Below are 21,193 nucleotides of genomic sequence, written 5' to 3'. Positions count from 1 at the left end.
TCCTGAGCAGTTCCGATTGGTTGTTGACGCCTAACGCGCGTTGAGACTTCCGGCGTGTGTGCCGAGCGCGGAGTCCAGTGAGGTGAAAGGCGTGGAGCTCAGGTCCTGTTCTAGGGCGGTCTTGGCGGGGGCGGGCCAAGGGGCGGTGCGGCGGCGCCCGCGAGCAACTGAGGCTCAGGCGCAGGAACCGTTTGCGCCCGGATTGGAGCCAGCTTTCTCGGCCAGGGTTTGGAGCCCCGGGCCACCTGGCTGTTGCGGACTCCAGCCATCCTTGCGCTGGGCCCGAGGCGTCTTCTTTGGCGTGCGCAGCTGGTTTCGCGGCCAAGGCGGTCTGGGGGCCTGAAGATGGCGTCGGGTCCGGGTTTCCAGGACCGGGAAGGGCTCCTGATAGTGAAACTGGAGGAGGACAGCGCCTGGAGCCAGGAGCTGCCCCAGCCAGACCCAGGTCCCAGCCCGGAGGCCTCTCACCTGCGCTTCAGACGGTTCCGCTTTCAAGAGGCCGCTGGGCCCCGGGAAGCCCTCAGCCGGCTCCAGGAGCTTTGCCACGGGTGGCTCCAGCCGGAGATGCGCACCAAGGAGCAGATCTTGGAGCTGTTGGTGCTGGAGCAGTTCCTGACCATCCTGCCCCAGGAGATCCAGAGCAGGGTGCAGGAGCTGCACCCGGAGAGCGGCGAGGAAGCGGTGACTCTCGTTGAGGATATGCAGAAAGAACTTGGAAGACTGAGACAGAAGGTAAGATAAAGACCTGTTTTATATGCGGTTTGGCCCCAGTTGCCCATACGAGTTTACTTGGTTGCCCTGAGTAGATCTTAGATGGGCAAGAAGACTTTTTGTAGATTAGTGAGGAACTCTCATTCTCCAGATTTGCCCCAAGTTGACAGACAGTGAAGAGTGCCCTCTTTCCACCTGAAGCAGTGTCTCTTGAGTTAGAGTAAGACCAGGAGTTAGCTTGCCAGGTTCAGATCCTCACTCTGCTTCACACTAGCTTTGGGACTTTGGGCAAGTTACTTAATTTCTTCTGGCCTCAGATTTGCCGCTGGTAAAATGAGAATGTTAAAATACTTCTCTAAGGTGGTTTTGATGATGAGAGAGAGCAGCATGTAGTTTGATCACGCTCTTGGCTTAGAGTTAGTGCTTAATAGCTGTAAGCTATTGTTACATTACAGTCTGCAGTCTAATCTTTACAAAGCTGAGTGGCAGTTAATAGTGGAATTTTAAAAGTTTGCAACTGAAGCTCTGAGGCCATATGCCCCAGGGCCACCCAGATTTACCTTATCCAGTAGTGAGGAGTGGATGCATCTAGAAGAGGTGGGTGAGAGTGAGGTGGGTCAGGAGCTGAGTGGGGAAGGTGTGCCCTGGGAGTGAAATCCCCCCGAACCCCACCCCTCACACACGTTTTCTCAGGTGTACACAGGATCAGAAAAGCTTGGTTTTAGTGTAACTTATTCTTCTCTCTCTGGGTCTAAAGGGTTTGCCAGTGGTTCTCTGTTGAAGGCTTGCCCTCATAATTCTGTATTAATGTCCCTTCCTTTTGGGCCCTGTTGTGATGATGAGTGATGTGGGTTGGTTCCCAGGTCACAAACCGTGGGCGGGGAACAGAAGTGCTTTTGGAGGAGCCTTTGCCTCTGGAAACAGCACAAGAGTCACCGAGCTTCAAGCTGGAGCCCATGGAGACTGAGCGAAGCCCTGGCCGCAGGCTGCAGGAGCTGCTAGGCCCCGGCCCCAAAAGGGACCCTCAGACTGTAAAGGAGAGGGGTGAGGAACAGTTATCTGGGCAAGTGGGAGGGAGGAGGGGCTTTGGGGTTGCCCCTGACACTGGCAGGATGCAGCCTCACTGCCAAGGAGGGAGTGTTTCTAACCTGAGGGTCCCCAGATAAGAGTAAAAGAGCTAGAAGTGGTTTGGATTCCTCTTGGGGTGGGTGAAGGGAGGGGGATCTCTTAGGAAGTCTTTTTGTATACAGAAGAGAGACTTTCAGAGCTCAGTGAATGAGGCTTGAATGCTTGGGCCAGCAGGAAAGACTGCCGGTACTCTGTTGTTTTGGATGCCGCTGTATTATCCCTCCGTTGCCTTCTGTTCAGTGTTGGGTTCTCCTAGCAGAGTCTGGGTGTCAGGGCACAGTGGACACTGTGTTGTGATTATCCTTGAGTTGCCAAGATTTAAGAATGCCATTCTCATCATCATTTCTGTCACCTTCAGCATTATCTGCTCCCTGGCTTTCTCTCTTTCCTCCCGAAGGAAACATGGAAGACAAGGAGCTGACTGGGCCCCAGGTGATGTGGAAGTTCTCATTGTCTCCCCCCAGTTGTTCTTGTGGGAGTGGGGTCCTTTTGCCACTTAGAGAGGATCCTTACCACCTCACCACATGCACCTCCCCTCCTTCTTTGTTTGTCTCCTCCACACTTCACTTGTAGGCCTAACACCCTTATTCCCCATGAAATGAGTCCTTGGCACCCCTGGGTTTTGCCCTTTAACCTGTGACTCTGCTTGAATTGTTCTTGGTGCCTTAGGGCCTAAAGGTGATCTTGTGCTATTTCAGTTGCCTGAGAGCTTAGAGGACGTGGCTATGTACATCTCCCAGGAGGAGTGGGGGCGTCAGCATCCTAGTAAGAGGGCCCTCTCCCGGGACACGGTGCAGGAGAGTTATGAGAATGTGGACTCACTGGGTAAGGACTTCTTTTCCAAGGATGAAGACTGAGCCATTTCTGACCAGGGTCCTGTCCCTTAGCCACTTTTCTCCTGTGTGTTAAGTTCTGAGTTTGACCAGGAGACCTGCTTTTGCCTAAAGTCCCTTGGACTAAGATCAGTTAAATATTTGTCAAGTGCCACAGTTGGCACACTTAAGGGCCCCAGCTGTCAGAGATGAGGGCAGGGAGTCTGAGCTATGATGAACTTACCAGGGCAGAACAAGTCAAATCCAGTGATGCTCACCACCACCCCCATCCCATACTGTGGGGCTCCAAGTTCCTGATGCCTTGAAATTTTAAAATGCCTATTCTTCCAACCTCACTTATGTTTTCTGTGCTCCATTAGTATTTCTGGGCTCTTCCCCAGAAACACAGGTTTCGGGGCACTGGCATCAACATTCTAGCTTAGTGACTGTCCCAGTCCTTGAACATTGAGGAAGGGGGAAAGCTTTGTAGAAATTTGGAAATGATATATATTCAAAACGAGTGTAACTAATTTAAACATAAATTAAGGTGCGTCTTCATGTTGAACTATTATGCAGAGATAAAAAATGAGGTCTGTAAAACAGGGCCAAAAACTGATTGTTGGATTAAGTGGAGAGTGTGTGGGCACTGAATAATTCCTTCATCTTTTCTGCATGTGTAGAAATTCTCATAATAAAAACTTGAAGAAATCTTGAAAAAAAAAAAAAAAAAAACAGGACTGTGTTTGTTACCATTGTAGCTATCTTGATGCATACCTGGTAGAAAAGAAGTTTGGTTGCCTGCACAGAGGCCTTCTCCAGGGTCTCTGTCATTGTGCTGTGGCTTGGCATCCTAAGTTGAGCACAGTTCTTTCAGTGAGTGCTAAATAAGAAGAGTTCAGATCACGAGTTCTTGGGACTAACCTTTTTAAAAGTCCATGTTTGATGGAGTTGGAGTGAGCATAACACAGGATGGCTCTTTTGGGTTTTAATCTCAGAGTCTCAAGTCCTTTTCTGATTGTCCATCATATTACATTTTTTCCTTCTGGAATTGTCCCAACTTAGTTTCATAAGGGTCAAGGCTCTTTCACAGTATTAAACTTTGATTCCTCAAGAAACTGACTGCTCTGACCATGTGCATTTGAGTGTTGTTTTAAATACAAAAGTTTTACATTGTCATTGCAAAAAGTCCCAACTACCACACAAGTGTACGAAGAAAAAAGCCATAGTCTCCCTCATCTAATTTCTTTCTCTGGAGATAACAGTGGGAATAGTTTAGTGTATGTTCCAAGTAATTGCTGTCAGACTTACTGCACCTTCTGTATCCATCCACTGAAGGCAGGGAGCAAGACTATCTTTGTTTCTCTTGTCTGGTTGAGGAAAGTGGTGACATAGAAATCCTTTTCTTTCATTGTGGTCAGAGTCTCAGGTTCCCAGTCAGGAGGCCCTGAGCACCCAGGTGGAACATGGAGGAAAGCCCTGGTACCCCAGTGTCCAGACTTGCAAGGAGGGTCTGAGCTCCAGGACCCCGGCTCCAGGTAAGAAAAGCAGCTGAGCAGCCTGCCCAGCTAGTCTCCAGCTGTTGGGAATAAGGTATTTGAGGGTCTTGGTGTAAGGCTAGCCTGTCCCCACTGCCCACTTCATCCCAGTGATAGCAGGCGAGGTTCCCAGGGTGCAGAGTGTAAAAAGGCATTCATTCCTGGGTTCACTTGGCCACTTTTGTCCCAGTCTTGCTCCATCCCACACTTTTCCCAAAGGACAGAAGCTAGGGGCTCAGTTGGAGAGGGAGGTCAGGGCCCCCACAAGGGAGTTCAAGGCAGGTTTGAGCTTTCATTCCTGAGTGATGTCCCCACGCCTCATATGGCTGCCTGTCTAGAGTGAGTTACCAAAATGGGGAAGATGGGAAACTGAGGAAGGGCGAGGCCTTCTGGACTTTTGACCTACAGGCAGTATCATGCATGGGATTTCCTTTTCTCCTGCATAGACATAACATGGGGGTTTGATTTCTCTTGCTCTTCCAGGGGAAGAGAAATTTGAGAACCAGGAAGAGTGTGCTCAGTCTGTTTCCCCTGAGAGCATCCACCGTCAGGCGCTGCTGCCTGGCCAGGCCAGAGGGGAGGTACCCTGGAGTCCTGAGCAGGGAAGGCCTCGGGACAGGGCAGAAAAGCTTTGGGAGCCTCCCACAGAGGATCGAATGGAGCAGTCCTTAGTGGGGGCCACAAGTTGCAAAAAACTGGGACGACCAACAGAACTGCAGCCGAAGAAGCTCCACTTATGTCCTTTGTGCGGCAAAAATTTCTCTAACAACTCGAACCTGATTAGGCACCAGAGAATACATGCAGCAGAAAGACTGTGCATGGGTGTGGAGTGTGCTGAAATCTTTGGTGGGAATCCACACTTTTTATCACTACACAGAGCACACCTGGGAGAGGAAGCCCATAAGTGCCTCGAGTGTGGAAAAAGCTTCAGTCAGAATACCCACCTGACTCGCCACCAGCGAACCCACACAGGTGAGAAGCCCTATCAGTGTAATGTGTGTGGAAAGAGCTTCTCTTGCAACTCCAACCTCCACAGGCACCAGAGAACGCACACAGGTGAAAAGCCCTACAAGTGCCCTGAGTGCGGGGAGATCTTCGCTCACAGTTCCAACCTCCTCAGGCACCAGAGAATTCACACGGGAGAGAGACCTTATAAGTGTGCCGAGTGTGGGAAAAGTTTCTCTCGCAGTTCACACCTTGTTATTCACGAAAGAACTCATGAGAAAGAGAGGCTGTACCCCTTCTTTGAGTGTGGGGAAGCAGTGAGGGACAGCACGTTCTGTCTTACAAATCCTGGGACCCATCCCAAAGCAGAGAAGAAACTCTTCCAGTGTTTGACTTGTGGGAAAAGCTTCCGGCAGGGCATGCACCTCACCAGACACCAGAGAACACACACAGGAGAGAAACCATATAAATGTAACCTCTGTGGGGAAAACTTTTCTCATAGATCCAACTTAATCAGGCACCAGAGAATTCACACGGGAGAGAAACCCTATACCTGTCACGAATGTGGGGACAGTTTCTCTCACAGCTCCAATCGGATTCGTCATCTGAGAACCCACACGGGAGAGAAACCTTATAAATGTTCTGAATGTGGAGAAAGCTTTTCCCGGAGTTCACGCCTTATGAGTCATCAGAGAACTCACACTGGATAGAAACGATGGGATTTCTTTTGGGCCCAGATAAGGTGGCCTGTTCAGAGGGACCTGTTATTCAGAGTTCATATTCCTTACCCATCGAGTAATTACCCTGCCCCCGCAGGGCAGGGTCCTTCTGAGGGAAGTACAAAAGCAGCAAAGGATTAGCATAAAACTGAAAAGGAATTCTGTTGGAATTAGTGAGAATAGCAAGTCTTTGAGGCGACCCACTCAGGGTGGAATTCTCTGTGAAGTACTTCCTGTCCCAGGACATTATCCCCCTCGGCATATTTAGCCAGCTTGTGACATATTTAGCCAGCTTGTGACATGGGTGCCTTATTCTGTTCTGTGTCCATCCCAACAACTTTGGGAATCCATGGACTTACTGCTTCCTCACTTGGAACATTCATCAGGAATATTTGGGCTCCTGAGGCCCTTGAGAGCAAAGAAGAGTGATCAGGTCTCCTGGGAAAGCAGGAGACACCAAGATACTGGTGGTGAGTTGCAGCTCTTCTGAAAGCCTGGCTGGGAAGCTCATAGGCAGTCCCGGGCACCCACGGTCAATGGCCTGACCATATTGGTCATTGGCAGGTCCTCACCTCAAACAAAAAGGAACAAGAGACCTAAGGGAAATAGTAAGACAGAATTTGCAGGTCTGCCCGGAAATAGGCAGAGGAAACTATATAAGTCTGAATTAGTTTACCCTTTGCAGAGATCAAGTCTTCAGAAGGTTCACGGAAGATGGGTTCCCTGGGAGACTTTGAAAACATGGATCCTGGGGAATTAGGAATCATGCCCACCCTTGTTGAAAATGTGGTTGGATGTTAATAAATATCTTCAGGAAACATGAACGTGTGACTCATCATTGAGGGCCTTTGTCTTGTCTGCCATGTTGATCTGTCTTTGTCCACTTTGGGAGGAGGACCTGCTTTCTTTTTGTGGTCTTAACTTGTTGCTAAGGAAGGTTCTGAAAAAGGTGACGACAGGCGGAGGGGGGGAGGGGGGGGAGGGGGGAGAGGGGAGGGTGGGTGTGGCCCTGGCTGGCTCCAGGCTGAGGTGGCTATATGGAAACAAGGGTCAAGCCCAGTGGCTGCTTCGGGTGATGTCATAGAGGTGTCCTTTAAATTTGTGTGTGTGTTTTTTCCTTCTCTAGTGTACAGCAATGAACATGCCTTTTGATTGTTTAGAATGTTTGCTTTCTTGGCAAAGTAAAGATCTAGCTCTTCAAAAACAAGTTATTTTGGTCTAGGAAATGGTTGCCAGGAAAAAATGGTCCCGGTATGACTGAGTTATTGCCCATGAGTGGAGACAGACTTTGGAGAAGGCAATGGCAACCCACTCCAGTACTCTTGGCCTGGAAAATCCCATGGGCACAGTCCATGTGGTCACTAAGATTTGGACACGACTGAGCAACTTCACTTCCACTTTTCACTTTCATGCATTGGAGAAGGAAATGGCAACCCACTCCAGTGTTCTTGCCTGAAGAATCCCAGGGACGGCAGAGCCTGGTGGGCTGCCGTCTGTGGGGTTGCACAGAGTCAGACACGACTGAAATGACTTAGCAGCTGCAGCAGCAGCAGGAGAGAGACTTGAGGGAGAGGGCAAAATTAGGGAAAAGCATTACATTTTACAATGGGGAATCAGGAATAGGAATTCAGGAGTGTGTTTCTGTGGAAAAGAGGATACCAGAAAAATTCTAAGAGTGGGAAATGCCGATGCCAGGAAAACATTGCAGGTTTTGACCCTGGAGGAAGATACCAAATTAGCTGTTCTTCAGGAGGAAAAGATGAAATATTCCATTGGCAACAGACTATTAAATATAGCACTATTAAGTGAGGGAGGTACCCCTGCATGCTCCTCACCCTTTCTTATATCTGTCTTTCATTTCTTTCCCCTTGAGAGCAGTGGTAGTGTGGGGCTTGGGCGCCGGGGGAGGGAGGTGAGGATTTGAAAGAGATTCATAGGGGATGGAAGGTGGTGGGAGCAGGTCAGGCTGCTGTGGCTGTCAATGCCATGAAATGGGTGGCTGGTAGAAAGTTGATGTTACTAAGCACTCTGGTTAAGACGGTAACTTATGTGGGTTGTGAACCTCATAAAAATGGAAAGCACTCCTTTAAAACCCCACTTACCCCTGAAGCCCCATAATATCACCCATACAGATCTCATGATGTGCTCTAACTGGCATTGCTCCTACTTGGGAGTACTACAGCCAGAGCAAGAGGCCCCTCATGTGTTCACTCCTGGCACAAGAAGGCTTTCCAAGAGGAGACTTCACCGAGTCCGCAGTCCAGCTCCCCTCCTAACAAACTTAGCATGCAGAGCATGAGATGGTGTCACAAAGTATTGCATGTAAGACACTTAGCACAGAGCCTGGTGTATAAAATACTCATCTATTTGTGCTACTTGTGGACATATAAAACTGGGAAATGGCTTTTCTTCTAAGTACCTGGAACTGAGATCAATGTAAGACCAAGTCGGAGAATTCCCTGACGGTCCAGTGGTTAGGACTCAGTGCTTTCACTGCAGTGGCCCGGGTTCAAACCTTGATTGGGGAACTAAGATCCTGCAAGCCACTCGGGTGCAGCTTGGGAGAAAAAAAGACCACGCTGGCAGGAATATTTAGGTGGTAGTCTACTGTTACAGGCAGGATTGATGACTTTGTAGTCGTATTTTGTTTTTTCTTGAAGTCATATTTGAAAAAGCAGGTCAGAGGTCCTTACAGTAGGGTTCCATGAAGGCATTGCAAGGGAAGGTTAAGTATATATACTTTTACGTTACTCCTACTTTTACCCCACTAGTCTTCTTGGGAAAGAAACCAGAAGAGATCCCAGCTGGCTTTTTTCTCAAAAAGAAACTAACACTGGGGGCAGTAAAGACCCCTGCCCTCGCAGTCCAGATGGGTACAAAGGAGGCCTGGGAGATGTGGACTAACCCTGAGCAACAGTCTCATACCCTTGTAGCAAAAGTAGTGCCTGAAATCAGCAGAAAGGCTCCTGGTACCATGCATAAGCAATGTGAAAAAGCCTGGCACAGGCCATCTAGAAGCATCAGATGTGACAATGGGGATAAAGCCCTATAACACCAGAGACCGGACAGAGTGATAAAACAGCACTAAGTTGTTTAGTTTTTATTTCCAGGAAGAGCCATCAGCAATCACTGAGTTTTTACCCCATTTATGAAAGAACCTATCTTCCCTGGTGGCTCAGACGGTAAATTGTCTGCCTACAATGCAGGAGATCTGGGTTCAATCCCTGGGTCAGGAAGATCTGGAGAAGTAAATGGCAACCCACTCCAGTATTCTTGCCTGGAAAATCCCATGGATGGAAGAGCCTGGTAGGCCACAGTCCATGGGGTCGCAAAGAGTCGGACTCGACTGAGCTACTTCACTTTCACTTTATGAAAGAACACGTTTCAGTGCAGTTAGGAGACAGAATGGTCCAGGGAAATTCAACGACAAAATGGTTAATGAAAAATGACTCAGGCCTACCCCCACCCCCCCACAACATTTCTGACAAGTGAATGTCCTTAATTCATCACTGAAACACTTTGAGCATCCCAGAAACTTCTGTGTTAAGAAACCAAAACTGGTGGCTCACCAGGATCCAAACCTGCTTCAGGGAGATGGTGAGATTTCCCCAGGTGGAAAGGATGAGAAGAGAAAATTCTAAGTTTCTGAAATGTAGGCAATGGTAACCCACTCCAGTATTTATGCCTGGAAAGTTCCAGGGATAGAAGGTGTTGAGCCTGGCGGGTTACATCCATGGAGTCTCCCAGAGTCGACGCGACTGTGCACGCTGCACACACCGTACGCACGCAAGCCAGGGTGTGTTTAGGACCTAAAGAGGAAACTGTCTTTGCCTCTCCATCCCAACTTCCCCTCTAGGCAGGAAAACGTTCTAAATCCTGGGTGTGGTTCCCCATCAGAGGGTGAAGCTTCTCTTGAGGCTGTTTCCCAGTCTCTTGGGAGGGGGTCCAGGTTAAGTCTGGGAACCCTGCCACAGCCACTGGAACAAGAGCGAGGAGCCTGGGTTTCTCTGAGGACCTCTCGTCTTCAAGATTTCTAGAAGCCAAAACGTCAGTCCTTTCTCAGGTTTAGGCAAAAAAACGAGGCTGCGGTTCCCACAGTTTAGCTTCTGGCGGCATCTGGGAGCGGGCGCAGCGCGCCTAGGACCACCTGAGCCTCACCAGCATGGTCCCTTCGAGGATGGCTCCCAAGCCGGCCGCAGAGGAGCAAGGACAGCGGGGTGTGTGTTGGGGGGGGCGGTGCTCGACGGCCGCGTCCCAGCAAACCTTTCCCCCTCCTCGAGGGCCTGGGGCCGCCTTGCGCAGCCAGCCCGCACCTGCCGCACTCCGCGCGCGGGCCCGCCAGGTCCTTGCTGAGCCGCGCCCCTTCTCAGGCCCGCCCTCCGCGCAGGCCCGGTCCCGGCCGCCGCGGACCTCGCCCAGTCTTCGGCTCCGACTCCTGGCCCAAGGCCGGGAAGGCCGAGCAGCACAGTTTTCCTCTCCTTCCACCGCGAGCAGTTACTGGCGGCGCGACTACACTCTCCGAAGCTTCCTCGTCCGCAAGTGCGCGCGCTAATCCGCAGTCCGACCCTCTCTCGTGGTCCAGCAGGAGGCGAGCTGGTACGGGTGGGCCGGTCTCGGGCGGGGAAGGGTGGGCCTAGGGGCCCACGGCTCACTGGGAGCACCTCTTCAATTTTGTTTTAGTTCGCTGTCTCTGGCCACAGGATGGGGAACTGATGGGAGAGGAGACCAAGAAGACAGCTGCAGAGTGTGATGCAACCTGGACTAGGAAAGGAGCAGTAAGGCGGGAGAAGTGGAGACGAGGTCAGACCTTCAGGATGCAGAGCCTACAGGACTTCACGTGGGTCCCGGCCGAACTCTTAAACTCTTCGGATGACCTCCAGGGGCACTTAAAATCTGTTCCTGGATTGTCTTTGCTCCTGTCTCCACTAGTCGCCCCTACCGCAACCATCCAGGGACCTCGATGCTTCCCAGGGACATACATTCTGACACCACAGAGCCTGTGCTCACTTCCCGTTTGCCTAGACTGGCTTTCCCCCTGCTTCCCCCACACTTTAAAGGCCAGCTCAGAAGTCACACTTGCCCGTTCCCTATTTTCCAAGCACTCATAAAGCCCTCTGTGAATTCATTTTGGCTCTCACATAACTAACTGTGGCTTGTTCCTATTCCTAAATACCCAGCACAACAACGTGAAATTTGCACAATCAATGAATATTGTTTTTTCGCGGGGGGGAGTGGGGGTTGCTATTCGCAGGATTTGTGGGGTCTCAAATGCCGACCAGGGATTGAACCTGGGTTGTAGCAGTGAAAGTTTGGAATGCTAACCACTAGGCAACCACGGAACTCCCTCAATGAATACTTTTGAAAAGGGTATGACTGCAGGTCATATATTCTGAGACTTTATGAACACTGGGGTAAAAATGGATGTTAATGCAATGAACTTGAGAGCTATCCAGTATGCTCATCTGACATTCCCCCTCAATTTCTTCCACCATCCATTCTACCCTAGGGATTGAAAGATATCTCAACAAACGCTAATTTGTAAATAACAAAAATGTTAATAAAATATAAAACTATTTACAATGTAACTTACCTATTTTAAAGATACATGTAATATACCAAAGTGTTGAGAGTCCATCATTAGTCAATAATATTTGAGGGCTTTTATCTTTTTTATGTTATCTTTTAGAATTGGCATGTTATTTCCACAATAAGAGAAAAACAAACACTAAGTAGGTGGTAACCCATTTACAGGAGCAGTGTGTCATACCATTAAATTGAAGAGTCTGTCCTTACCTTCTTAAATAACTAGTCAGTATAAATATAGCTGCTTTGTTATATGCTATGAATATATTTAGATTTTAATGCTTTCCCCACATCCATTCCACCCATAATCTGGGACAGTAATTCCTTATTAAAGCCTTTGCCTTAAGTAGAAATGGATTAAATAACATATTTATACATAAAAAACCCCAAATTTATTCCTTTCAAATTGTTTATTTTATAAACAATATAAATGGGCATTGCTATGCAAAGTGAGGTCAGTTGATAAAAACAATGACAATCCACAACAGGTCTAGTTCATGTATCATCACAAAACTGCAGAAATCTTTAAACACAACATCTAATTATTACAACCAGAAGTTGAAGGAATACTGAAGGAATACTTAATATTATGAGGCCTCGGTTTCAAAAAGCTACCAGTTCTAGAATGGATTCTATTCTGGAACTGTTTCCTGATTATTTCTTGTTGCATCTCTTTCAGTGTAAAATGGAACCTTTGAAACTCAGGTGTGACATCGACAAAGTCAAGTAGGTAGTCCAAACTCTTTCCTACAGCAGATAACTTAAATTCATCAGCCTCCTCTTCAGCTCCTTTTTGAACAACTTTCTTTGTAATTCCACCTTTTGCTTCTGGGGGGCTACCCTTTTCTTCTTCACCCACATTGAACTATACCCTATTGTCATCCAGCTTGGTTTCCAACTCCCTACATTTCTCAAGAATTTCTCTATAATCCCCATCTTCTAAGCCTTGAAGATCATATTCATGTTCCTTTTTGTAAAGAAGATTTTCCCATGCATTTGCTATTGTTATTTGCTTTACTTCATCCCAACTCTTTGCCCAGTTAAAAACTGCTCTTTTTAGGCTGTAGACTTTAATCTTGGAAACTACTTTTTCTCTTTTTTCTTGTTCATCGTCACTTTCTTCAAAAATTACAAGACTTTCCTCAAGTTGCTTCCACCTGTAAAGTCGTTTGCAGCTCAAGATCACGCCTTGATTCATTGGTTGAATTAAGGTTGAAGTGTTATGGGGAAAGAACATGCATTTTATTCGACCATCCTCACTGGTTAGTAATTCAGTAGAAGGGTGAACTGGAGAACTATCCAGAAGTAACAAGGCCCTGACATCCTCCTCTTGGAATCTTAGAACATTAAGTTGGAAGTGCCTGACCTCAGGAACAAAGTTTTGAAAAAACCATTCTGAAAACAATTCTCTGGTGAACCAAACATCTTTACTAGGTTTGTATATCACAGGTAATGTACATGTGTCCTCTTTTATACTTTTGGGCAGCTTTGATTTTCCAATAATGATTGACTTCAACTTATGAGTACCATCTGCGTTTGCACATAAAAGAGCAGACAATTGTTCTTTGTTTATTTTCCTCCCTGGCAGGCAAATATCTTTTCTGCTTGCCTGAGTATTTTCTGGCATTGACTTCCAAAAGAGGTCAGTCTCATCCCCACTGTACAGCTGAGCAAGACACAACTTCTCTTCTTTGATAAGCATGGACAGTTTTTGTCAAAATGACTCAACATTTTCCGAAGCTGAACTTAGGACTTGTTCTGCACATACTTTTCGGTTCCCAATTGCATGCCTATTTCGAAACCTAAAGAGCCAACCAGTGCTAGCTTTGAAGTCTGTTCGCCCAAAACACTGCGAATCTCTCGGCAGCAGCCTGAAACTCCACACCTCTCACAGGGACACCAGCAGAGCATTTCTGTTGGTACCACATGTAGACAGCGTTGTCCACGTCGCCATATTTGGCTCCAGTTGTTCTCTTTCTCTTCTCAGCCCCTACTACTGGCACATCCTGCTTCAGTACAAAGTCCAAAATCAATTTCTTATTCTTTTTAATGTCATAAAATGTTGACTTACTGATTCCAAATTCATCCATTACAGTTTTAAGAGATCTTCCAGCTTTAATCCTACTTAGAACCTTCATTTTCTCCTCCAAATTCAGTGTTGTATATTTCCCTCTCTTATTCATACTGAATTTGGTTTCAAACAATCAATAGGGGTAAAAAGAAAGAAGCCTTACTTAATTAGAAAAAAAATGAAAAAAAAAAAACCCATCCCTTCCAAAAACTAGCACAAACTCCCAGAAGGCACAGGCATTTATACTGAAGGGTACACATATCCTTAAAAGGGATAAAGGCTCATGTAGTGCTGGTCTAGAGGTAAAGGTCTGAACTCAGAGTTATCACTGCTAACGTCCTGTCTAGCTGTTGCTACTGCAAGACATGGATGATCAATCTTCAGAACCCTGCTTCTGAATGCTGCTGCTTCTCTTCCTCTCTCCTTACAGTAGCACCCGTCAGGAATAACAGGAATACCTGCACACTCTTCCTAACTGAATATAGGAAAAGACACAAAAGGAAGAAAAAAGGTGAGATGTGCTCACAAGAACAGACTTAAAAATAAGTAAGATAAATCTCAATAAAAAGTAGTGCTTCAGAAGGGAGTATGAAAGCCTGAAAGGCAAGGACAGAATAATATTGTGTAACAGATGCAGTGTGGCTTCTCCTCTCCTGAAACAAGCTGATTTTCCTCACTGCCAGAAAGGAAAGCAGTGGTCATATTGCTCTACCTGTAGTGTTCACTGGGCAGCAGTCCGTCCACCTGGATAAAGACTAAGCCACCCTGACAGTTAGATGTCTGGAGAGTTGGAATTCAGGAACGGTAGTATAGAATCTTTAGGCAATGAAAGTTGTCCATATGAATGAAATCCAACATTTACTGCATTCAATACAGCATTCCCAAAGACTAAGCTTTAACTTGAGTGTTTTCTTATGTTTACCAAAGTAATCTGTTAAGTTTATAAATAATGTGTGTTATTGGCACTTTTCCACTCTCAGATATTCTTCCTTGTATACATTTTGTGTATTTTCAAGTGTTATTTATAACTAAAATTCTTCCATATTTGGGATATTGTCAAGTTTCAGCATCATGGCAGTTCTTAGAGATGAGCCCAAAAGTTTTATAAAAATTTTACAATAGTAAAAAATTTAAAAGATTTGTCCTTGAGATTGTTTTCCTAAATTTACATTGAGTGTTCAGTAACAAATTTTCTCCATTTGAGATTTTATTTAATTTCTCTTCAGCATAGATTTTAGTTTGACCCAAGACTCAGTTTTTCCACAGCTTGAAGAAATTTAAACGGTTTCTCTATTGATGATTCGTATCTCTGTTTCCCATAAATCCTTTCTGTTGGCAAACTCTTCTATAGCTCTGCACCCTCAAATATTCAGGTCCTCCTGGTGTTGCCCAAAGCCATTCATTCCATGTCTTTAGAAATGTCCTGCTCTAGGTTAATTTCATGGTTCTCCTTCCAGATACACAACCTCATGGGAAGTAACAAAACTGCCACTTTTATCCATTCCAGGTGCTATGAAGAAAGAAAAGTATGTCAGAGAAATGAGAAAAATCAGCACCACAATATGTAAGACAAATGCTAACAAGTATGAAAGGGGAAATCAACAATAACACAATAATAGTGGGAGACTTTTATACTCCACTCACACCTATGGACAGATCAACTAAACAGAAAATCAACAAAGAAACGCAAACTTTAAATGATACATTAGACCAGTTAGACCTAATTGATATCTATAGGACATTTCACCCCAAAACAATGAATTTCACCTTTTTCTCAAGTGCTCATGGGACATTCTCCAGGACAGATCACATCCTGGGCCATAAATCTAAACTTGATAAATTCAAAAAAATCGAAATCATTCCAAGCATCTTTTCTGACCATAATGCATTAAGATTAGATCTCAATTACAGGAGAAAAACTATTAAAAATTCCAACATATGGAGGTTGAACAACACACTTCTGAATAACCAACAAATCACAGAAGAAATCAAAAAAGAAATCAAAATATGCATAGAAACTAATGAAAATGAAAACACAACAACCCAAAACCTGTGGGACACTATAAAAGCAGTGCTAAGAGGAAAGTTCATAGCAATAAAGGCATACCTCAAGAAACAAGAAAAAAGTCAAATAAATAACCTAACTCTACACCTAAAGCAACTAGAAAAGGAAGAATTGGAGAACCCCAGAGTTAGTAGAAGGAAAGAAATCTTAAAAATTAGGGCAGAAATAAATGCAAAAGAAACAAAAGAGACCATAGCAAAAATCAACAAAGCCAAAAGCTGGTTCTTTGAAAGGATAAATAAAATTGACAAACCATTAGCCAGACTCATCAAGAAGCAAAGAGAGAAAAATCAAATCAATAAAATTAGAAATGAAAATGGAGAGATCACAACAGACAACACAGAAATACAAAGGATCATAAGAGACTACTATCAGCAGTTATATGCCAATAAAATGGACAACGTGGAAGAAATGGACAAATTCTTAGAAAAGTACAATTTTCCAAAACTGAACCAGGAAGAAATAGAAAATCTTAACAGACCCATCACAAGCATGGGAATTGAAACTGTAATCAGAAATCTTCCAGCAAACAAAAGCCCAGGTCCAGACGGCTTCACAGCTGAATTCTACCAAAAATTTAGAGAAGAGCTAACACCTATCCTACTCAAACTCTTCCAGAAAATTGCAGAGGAAGGTAAACTTCCAAACTCATTCTATGAGGCCACCATCACCCTAATACCAAAACCTGACAAAGATACTACAAAAAAAGAAAACTACAGGCCAATATCACTGATGAACATAGATGCAAAAATCCTCAACAAAATTCTAGCAATCAGAATCCAACAACACATTAAAAAGATCATACACCATGACCAAGTGGGCTTTATCCCAGGGATGCAAGGATTCTTCAATATCCGCAAATCAATCAATGTAATTCACCATATTAACAAATTGAAAAATAAAAGCCATATGATTATCTCAATAGATGCAGAGAAGGCCTTTGACAAAATTCAACATCCATTTATGATAAAAACTCTCCAGAAAGCAGGAATAGAAGGAACATACCTCAACATAATAAAAGCTATCTATGACAAACCCACAGCAAACATTATCCTCAATGGTGAAAAACTGAAAGCATTTCCCCTAAAGTCAGGAACAAGACAAGGGTGCCCACTTTCACCGCTACTATTCAACATAGTTCTGGAAGTTTTGGCCACAGCAATCAGAGCAGAAAAAGAAATAAAAGGAATCCAAATTGGAAAAGAAGAAGTAAAACTTTCACTGTTTGCAGATGACATGATCCTCTACATAGAAAACCCTAAAGACTCTACCAGAAAATTACTAGAGCTAATCAATGAATATAGTAAAGTTGCAGGATATAAAATCAACACACAGAAATCCCTTGCATTCCTATACACTAATAATGAGAAAGTAGAAAGAGAAATTAAGGAAACAATTCCATTCACCATTGCAATGAAAAGAATAAAATACTTAGGAATATATGTACCTAAAGAAACTAAAGACCTATATATAGAAAACTATAAAACACTGATGAAAGAAATCAAAGAGGACACTAATAGATGGAGAAATATACCATGTTCATGGATCAGAAGAATCAATATAGTGAAAATGAGTATACTACCCAAAGCAATTTACAAACTCAATGCAATCCCTATCAAGCTACCAGCCATATTTTTCACAGAACTAGAACAAATAATTTCAAGATTTGTATGGAAATACAAAAAACCTCGAATAGCCAAAGCAATCTTGAGAAAGAAGAATGGAAATGGAGGAATCAACTTGCCTGACTTCAGGCTCTACTACAAAGCCACAGTCATCAAGACAGTATGGTACTGGCACAAAGACAGACATATAGATCAATGGAACAAAATAGAAAGACCAGAGATAAATCCACACACATATGGACACCTTATCTTTGACAAAGGAGGCAAGAATATACAATGGAGTAAAGACAATCTCTTTAACAAGTGGTGCTGGGAAAACTGGTCAACCACTTGTAAAAGAATGAAACTAGATCACTTTCTAACACCACACACAAAAATAAACTCAAAATGGATTAAATATCTAAATGTAAGACCAGAAACTATAAAACTCCTAGAGGAGAATATAGGCAAAACACTCTCCGACATAAATCACAGCAGGATCCTCTATGATCCACCTCCCAGAATTCTGGAAATAAAAGCAAAAATAAACAAATGGGATCTAATTAAAATTAAAAGCTTCTGCACAACAAAGGAAAATATAAGCAAGGTGAAAAGACAGCCTTCTGAATGGGAGAAAATAATAGCAAATGAAGCAACTGACAAACAACTAATCTCAAAAATATACAAGCAACTTATGCAGCTCAATTCCAGAAAGATAAATGACCCAATCAAAAAATGGGCCAAAGAACTAAATAGACATTTCTCCAAAGAAGACATATGGATGGCTAACAAACACATGAAAAGATGCTCAACATCACTCATTATTAGAGAAATGCAAATCAAAACCACAATGAGGTACCACTTCACACCAGTCAGAATGGCTGCGATCCAAAAATCTGCAAGCAATAAATGCTGGAGAGGGTGTGGAGAAAAGGAAACCCTCTTACACTGTTGGTGGGAATGCAAACTAGTACAGCCACTTTGGAGAACAGTGTGGAGAGTCCTTAAAAAACTGCAAATAGAACTACCTTATGACCCAGCAATCCCACTGCTGGGCATACACACCGAGGAAACCAGAATTGAAAGAGACACATGTACCCCAATGTTCATCGCAGCACTGTTTATAATAGCCAGGACATGGAAACAACCTAGATGTCCATCAGCAGATGAATGGATAAGAAAGCTGTGGTACGTATATACAATGGAGTATTACTCAGCCGTTAAAAAGAATACATTTGAATCAGTTCTGATGAGATGGATGAAACTGGAGCCGATTATACAGAGTGAAGTAAGCCAGAAAGAAAAACACCAATACAGTATACTAACACATATATATGGAATTTAGAAAGATAGCAATGACGACCCTGTATGCAAGACAGCAAAAATGACACAGATGTGTATAACGGACTTTTGGACTCAGAGGGAGAGGGAGAGGGTGGGATGATTTGGGAGAATGGCATTGTAACATGTAAGAATCGAATCGCCAGTCTATGTCCGACGAAGGATACAGCATCCTTGGGGCTGGTGCACGGGGATGACCCAGAGAGATGTTATGGGGAGGGAGGTGGGAGGGGGGTTCATGTTTGGGAACGCATGTACACCCGTGGTGGATTCATGTCAATGTATGGCAAAATTAAAAATTAAGAAAAAAAAAATGTCCTACTCTAGGTTAATTTCATGGTTCTCCTTCCAGATACACAACCTCATGGGAAGTAACAAAACTGCCACTTTTATCCATTCCAGGTGCTATGAAGAAAGAAAAGTATGTCAGAGAAATGAGAAAAATGATTGGTATTTCAGTTATTTTTCTTCTCTTTTAGGTTTGCCCTAAACTGACCTTCATTTGCCTGACTGACCTTCATTCATTTCTTGACTACACAGGATTCTCAAAAGCCTCTCACCTAGAAGAACCCAGACCACTAGTTTTCCTCTAACATTTGTTGCAAGAAATGTCAACTGCTTTACAGAGTACTAAGAGGCTCAAGAAAGAATAAAAAAATGAGTAGGGTGTGAAGCCAATGACAGGCTAAGCTCAAGCAACCTTCTAAAAAAAGGCAGCTCTAACTAAGGCGATTACTATTAACCAAAAAAGGAAAGAGTGTTTGTTAGCCAACAACAGCACCCTTAAACCCAGCCAAAACATTCAGCCTGCTATGGCAGTTGTATGATGTCTCAGAATAAACTGCATGCTTTCATTGCTTTCCAGCTGTACATTCATCATTTCTCAAACTGTGCCCAGGCAGAGAAAGGTGAAATCAAAAGGAAAGATTTTCAGGGGACTTTAGTAGGTTCCTCAGCAAGAATAAGGAACTGTGGCCCTTATCCTTAACATTCAAACAACAGTCATCAGGGGCCCTCATTCACAATTCAGCATTTTGTGCTTTCTTTCCTCTTCTTTTCAGAGGGTCTCTTTTTCCACTTTCTTCTCCCTGTATTCAGTAACCAGCTCCCTACCCATGTTATGACAGGCCTGCCAGTGACACTCAGGGGCACAGCTGGCAGAATTCCATTTATTCAGTTTAACAAATTCCAATTTTATGTTCTGCTTGGTCCAGATGATGAGGATCTCAATGCTCTGAGTTATATGTGGCAGACTTATTGCCCAGTGGTTCTGAGAAACTGGAAACAGCAACTACTTTGAAGAGACTAAGTCACAACTTGAAGTTCTAAGGAAATGAACCAGCTTTGAAACATATTCAAGTGACTTAGACAGATACTTTTTTTTTTTTTGGCCATGTTGCATAGTTTGTGGGATCTTAGTTCCCCAACCAGGGACTGAACCCGTGCCCTCAACAGTGGACACAAGGAGCCCTAACCACTGGACCACCAGGAAATTCCCAGCAGATACTATTATCACCTCTGTTTAATCCTTTTCTCTCACTCAAAAAGAATCAAGATCTTTGCCTTGGAGTGTAACACCAGTCTACCTAAAAGCAAAAGTAGCATAATGACCTGGTAATGGTCTCTTATTTTTGTTCCCACCTTAAACTTAGCTCCAGATGAGCTTGCCCTGGAAAGGACCTCCCTCAAAAACCCTCAAATGATACTCTTTATTACTTTATTTTATTAAATGCAATCTCTTCACTTCTATTCCAGGCTTTTACTCTAAATATACCCCAATTACACTGAGTAAAAAAAAGAAAAGAAACAACTAAAGATTTTCTCACATGCTCATCTCTGAAGCTTTCAAGACCGCTCTTACCTTTCCCCCTGCCTGGAATATGGCCCCACTCTCCGCTGCAGGGCAAATCCCTCAAGGACTTCTGTAACTTTTCCCTACCCCCAAATCAACTTTCACTTCCTTGGAACTCCCACAGTGTTCAGCTTATGTGTTACTCTTTCCAACCTGTGTTACCGATATTTGTGAAATTGCCTCAGTCCTTTTCCCAGATTTCTTGAATCAAAGGCACCGTCCTACCGACTCTGTAACACTGGCTACACGTGGTAAACTTGACTAGACTAGGCTGATACTATGAAAACACTGACAATTGAAAGCGGACAACCTGAGATACTCAGATTCCTATAAATATGACAGTAAATATTTATGGAATGCCTACATTACCCAGGAAACTCTATAAGACATAACTAAAGAAGGTTCCCATCCTCCGGGGAGTGCGCTGTGGTGGAAAAAAACATAAGACAGGAAAAAGGACCCTAAATTCCATTGGAACACCCCCATTGGTGAATTACCTGACCTTGAACAAGTCACTCTTTAGCTCTCAATTCTCTGTCAAGGAGCTCTACGAAAGGAACACTAATGCACAAGGATAAACCTACCTCACAAGAAAAAACAGAATTGTGTGAGCACGCACGCCCTGAAACGGGTACACATCCCCCAGGGGCCGTTGATCCTGACCGGGACAAAACGGGCTTGTACAGGCGGAGACGCCACGAGCCCCGGGACCGCGGCTCCGACACGGCCCGCTAAGCCGCGGGAAGGTCGCGGGCCCCATGCGCGGAAGGGGACCCTCAAAGACGGATCCGGGTCACTAGGCTCCGCCGGCAGCCCGAACGCGACAC

At 44.6% G+C, this 21,193-nt stretch overlaps 1 protein-coding gene across 1 annotated transcript; it reads left to right on the top strand.

Annotated features, from left to right (window-relative positions):
* The first annotated feature begins 335 nt into the window (after positions 1–335).
* Positions 336–6,538, top strand: ZNF263 (zinc finger protein 263). The gene is made up of 6 exons (XM_068967708.1): positions 336–732; positions 1,575–1,755; positions 2,198–2,271; positions 2,538–2,664; positions 4,070–4,186; positions 4,670–6,538. Exons 1-6 carry the CDS (start codon positions 346–348, stop codon positions 5,839–5,841), a joined length of 2,058 nt encoding a protein of 685 aa, XP_068823809.1. The 5' UTR covers positions 336–345; the 3' UTR covers positions 5,842–6,538.
* The last annotated feature ends 14,655 nt before the right edge of the window (positions 6,539–21,193 follow it).

This window comes from Capricornis sumatraensis, chromosome 3 (genome assembly GCF_032405125.1).
Source record: "Capricornis sumatraensis isolate serow.1 chromosome 3, serow.2, whole genome shotgun sequence".
Taxonomy (NCBI): domain Eukaryota; kingdom Metazoa; phylum Chordata; class Mammalia; order Artiodactyla; family Bovidae; genus Capricornis; species Capricornis sumatraensis.
This window is presented reverse-complemented; position numbering and strand designations above follow the sequence as displayed.

Excerpts from the sequence above, each read along its gene's own strand:
- ZNF263 (XM_068967708.1), top strand. The coding sequence starts at position 346 with ATGGCGTCGGGTCCGGGTTTCCAGGACCGGGAAGGGCTCCTGATAGTG. Across the intron at positions 2,665-4,069 it reads TGAGAATGTGGACTCACTGG|AGTCTCAGGTTCCCAGTCAG; the intron begins GTAAGGACTTCT and ends CATTGTGGTCAG. Across the intron at positions 4,187-4,669 it reads CTCCAGGACCCCGGCTCCAG|GGGAAGAGAAATTTGAGAAC; the intron begins GTAAGAAAAGCA and ends TTGCTCTTCCAG.